Source organism: Lithobates pipiens, unplaced genomic scaffold (assembly GCF_037356315.1).
Source record: "Lithobates pipiens isolate NorthernLeopardFrog02 unplaced genomic scaffold, aLitPip1_a1.2 Scaffold_18, whole genome shotgun sequence".
Taxonomy (NCBI): Eukaryota; Metazoa; Chordata; class Amphibia; order Anura; family Ranidae; genus Lithobates; species Lithobates pipiens.
Window position 1 is genome coordinate 592085764 of NW_027507758.1, and position 4397 is coordinate 592090160.

Sequence of the window (4397 nt, forward strand, 5' to 3'; positions counted from 1 at the left end):
TATCAACAATATACTTCACATTGCTAGTTAAGTCAGATGTTAAATTACTTAAATTAATTAATCTTATGTGGTGAAATGGGAAAAAGATCTTGATCAAACTATACAAAAAACAGAATGGTCTGCAATCTGGTCCAATATCAAATCTTTTTCTCCTAATGTGACAGATATTGAACCCACCTACAAGGTACTCTCATGCTGGTATTTGATACCTGCTACAATAGCTAAATTTGCGCATGATTGCTCAGGTCTCTGCTTTCGAGGCTGTTCAGAACAAGTAACATATATACACATGTGGTGGAATTGTTCTATTATAAAAAAATTCTGTAAAAAAGTTTTTGTTAATCACTTTCACAGAAATTGCACTTTTAAATATATTTTAAATAAAACCTGATTACATGACTCGTAAACAATTCAAGCTATTCATAAAACTTATGACAGCCGTGAAACAGACAATAATTAAAGCATGGAAAGCTCCCCTACTCCTTAATAAACATAGCAGAAGCCAAGCACAGAATGAATCTGTCTTTGTTGCATGCAAAAATGAAAGCCCTAGATAAAGAAAATATGAAGGTCTATGGAAACCATGGATCACACATTGTTTACCTATAAACTTTGACCACCAGGTACTCTGGTCATGGTAACTAAGATTTTTATATACAACAATGATAAAACTATAAGAATAGATTACGCCTCCGGAACACCCCATGCCCTCTGCCCCCCCCACCCCACCTCTCCTTACTCCTATTTTGTTTCTTTTATTTTCTCTTCCTTATTTTTTTCTTATTATCATTTCATAAGGTATCTAACAGCGACAGGTGATATTGAATATATTTAAAATATCACACTCAGTAGTTTGATACATATAATTTATTCAAATGCTTAACACACATACAAACTCAGACACAAATAAACCTAATTTTCTTTCATTAACGGATAATGATCCTCTAAATATTAATGTAAGCTAATATTGAAACAGTCTGAAAACTCTATATTTTGATAAAAAGGATCTTATCTAACTTTAATTTTACCATATTTGTGTTATAGTAATACAATGCAGTCACCTGCTTCTTTAATTTACATGTAACTATTAAAATACCTTTAATTGACACATTATACTTGTTACCATATGTTGATCTTTCAATTTAAACCTTTGAACGAGAAAATATTGTTGTTCTGCCTATATTTAATAGGCCACAGGGACAAGCTAAGCCATAAACTACATATTCCATTAAAGGGGTTGTAAAGGTTCGTTTTTTAGTTATATCAAACAAAGACCATCATAACAAGGTTACCAGGTGGTAGACACGGATGAATTCATACTAAGAGCAAACCCAGGCATGGATCTGGATACTGCTACACAGTGGCATATACTGTGATTGTGCAATATCTCTTTGAGGGGTGAGTATTTCTGGTGAGTGCATTTCCTCTTGGGGCGCTGATGAGAAGCACCAACACAAGAACACTTGATTGAAGAGCACCTGTCACTTTGAAAAATTATATGTTGCATAAGGACTGTATATACCAACTTTATTTTGGCACAAAGGATACACTTGATTGAACAGGACCTGACGAATTGGACTTTCCATGTTTGGGTTGAGCACATCTATTGACTGTTTGCACAATATGTATATGAATTATGTTTTAGCACCAGCCACTTTATAATTATAATAAATGTCCATAAGTTTGTTTAGGTACATAAGTCACTGGTCAGAGAGTGATTTTGGAGCACTAAAACCCAGGATCCAAGAACAGCGACACACCTGCCTTTCAACCCTTATATTCCATACTCTACCTAGGTGGCTGTATCTGTAGGGGCAGCAGTTCTTAACACCAATTCCATATAGCCATCTACGCAGAACCACCCATAACTTTTTATATTATTAGAAGAGTGTGATCATGATAGCTAAGAACCAAAGTACAGTAATAGAATTTATTCTTCTTGGACTTACAGACAATCCCAATTTACAACTTTGGCTGTTTCAGTTATTCTTACTTGTCTACATGACCACGCTGGCAGGGAACATACTCCTTATTGTGGCTGTCAGAACAGACAACCATTTACACAACCCTATGTATTTCTTTCTTATTAATTTGTCCTTCTTGGACATCTGTTACACATCAATCATTGTGCCCAAGATGCTACTAAATATTGTTTTTTCAACAAAAACTATTTTGTATACTGGATGTATTCTTCAAGTTTACTTTTACCTTTTCATGGGTGAGACAGAATGCATACTATTGGGTTTCATGGCCTATGACCGATATGTGTCTATCTGTAATCCCCTGCATTACAATGCTATTATGAATAGAGTCTCCTGTACCAGGAGAGTTGGCTTGTCTTGGATGGCTGGTGGTAGTATAGCCACCTTTGATATATATTTTGTATGTAATTTAAAGTTCTGTGGACATATCACTATCAATCACTTCTTTTGTGAAGCTCCATCCCTACATCAGCTATCTTGTGGGGACATCTTTGTGGACAACATTGTAACTTTGGTTGGTGGGTCCATATTGCTTTTAATTTCCCTGTGCCTCATCCTCTTTTCATACATAAACATTTCCTTAGTCATAGTGAAACTCCCTTCTAGACGATACAAAGCCTTTTCCACATGCATATCCCATCTTATTGTGGTAACCATCTTCTATGGAACAGCCATATTCATGTACATGAGACCAAGGTATTCAGATACTGAAGTGACAGACAAGATGGTGTCAATGTTCTATACAATTTTTACACCAATGGTAAACCCTTTAATCTACAGTCTAAGAAATAAAGATGTTCAAAAGGCTCTTGGACATTTGGGACGGTGTAAGTTGTGCTAAGGTGACAAGCCTACTATAGGTAAACCATTTGAAAGTTTTTGTTTCATCAGATCCGAAACTGAAATTTTGAAGAGACCAACATTTTAAAAATTGCTCAAAAATAATTACGGTATTGAGTTTGTTTTTTCCATAACTTTAATAAATGCAGCTAAACAAACATGACCAGCATGCAGATGCAATATTTAGGTAGGCAGATTAGTCATAGAATTATCCAACACATGAAACTGCTACAATTGCGTATTTGGGTTTCTGACCTTATCTGTTCATGAAGAGGTTAAGCATCTATAAGTAATGCAATCAGGGCAGCCATCAGAAATGTTGCCTCCCCCCAGGCCCGACCACCAACATTCCCTAGGGCCCTCCCACTGGCTGTCCCACTGAACCCTTTATTATAACACTCTTACAACTTATTATATGAAAATGAAAAGTGTATTCCAAGTAATCAGTGCTTTCAAGATTTAACAGTAAGGAACTGCCACCATAATAAGATAAACACTTTGGAGCAGCAGGACCCTACACTAGCTGCATTATCTTTCCAATACCCCAACCCTGCCCAATCTATCTCCCCAAGCAGATCTAAGAAAACAAACATACACTAAAATAAAAAAAATAAAAAAACAATTGTATATATATATATATATATATATATATATATATATATATATATATATATATATATATATATACATATACAGTACAGACCAAAAGTTTGGACACACCTTCTCATTCAAAGAGTTTTCTTTATTTTCATGGCTATGAAAATTGTAGATTCACACTGAAGGCATCAAAACTATGAATTAACACATGTGGAATTATATACTGAACAAAAAAGTGTGAAACAACTGAAAATATGTCTTATATTCTAGGTTCTTCAAAGTAGCCACCTTTTGCTTTGATTACTGCTCCGCACATTCTTGGCATTCTGTTTTATTCATTCTTGTATTATGGCAAGAAAAAAGCAGCTAAGTAAAGAAAAATGAGTGGCCATCATTACTTTAAGAAATGAAGGTCAGTCAGTCCGAACAATTGGGAAAACTTTGAAAGTGTCCCCAAGTGCAGTGGCAAAAACCATCAAGCACTACAAAGAAACTGGCTCACATGAGGACCGCCCCAGGAAAGGAAGACCAAGAGTCACCTCTGCTGCGGACGATAAGTTCATCCGAGTCACCAGCCTCAGAAATCGCAGGTTAACAGCAGCTCAGATTAGAGAACAGGTCAATGCCACACAGAGTTCTAGCAGCAGACACATCTCTGTGTAAGGGCTATTTGACCAAGAAGGAGAGTGATGGGGTGCTGCGCCAGATGACCTGGCCTCCACATTTACCGGACCTGAACCCAATCGAGATGGTTTGGGGTGAGCTGGACCGCAGAGTGAAGGCAAAAGGGCCAACAAGTGCCAAGCATCTCTGGGAACTCCTTCAAGATGGTTGGAAAGCCATTTCAGGTGACTACCTCTTGAAGCTCATCAACAGAATGCCAAGAGTGTGCGGAGCAGTAATCAAAGCAAAAGGTGGCTACTTTGAAGAACCTAGAATATAAGACATATTTTCAGTTGTTTCACACTTTTTTGTTCA

The 4397-nt window shown here is 36.6% G+C and overlaps 1 protein-coding gene across 1 annotated transcript; it reads left to right on the plus strand.

The window, feature by feature from the left end:
* The first annotated feature begins 1896 nt into the window (after positions 1-1896).
* On the plus strand, positions 1897-2823 carry LOC143986796 (olfactory receptor 5A2-like). Its single transcript, XM_077485203.1, has one exon. The coding sequence runs from the start codon at positions 1897-1899 to the stop codon at positions 2821-2823; it is 927 nt and encodes a 308-aa protein (XP_077341329.1).
* The last annotated feature ends 1574 nt before the right edge of the window (positions 2824-4397 follow it).

Excerpts from the sequence above, each read along its gene's own strand:
- LOC143986796 (XM_077485203.1), top strand. The coding sequence starts at position 1,897 with ATGATAGCTAAGAACCAAAGTACAGTAATAGAATTTATTCTTCTTGGA.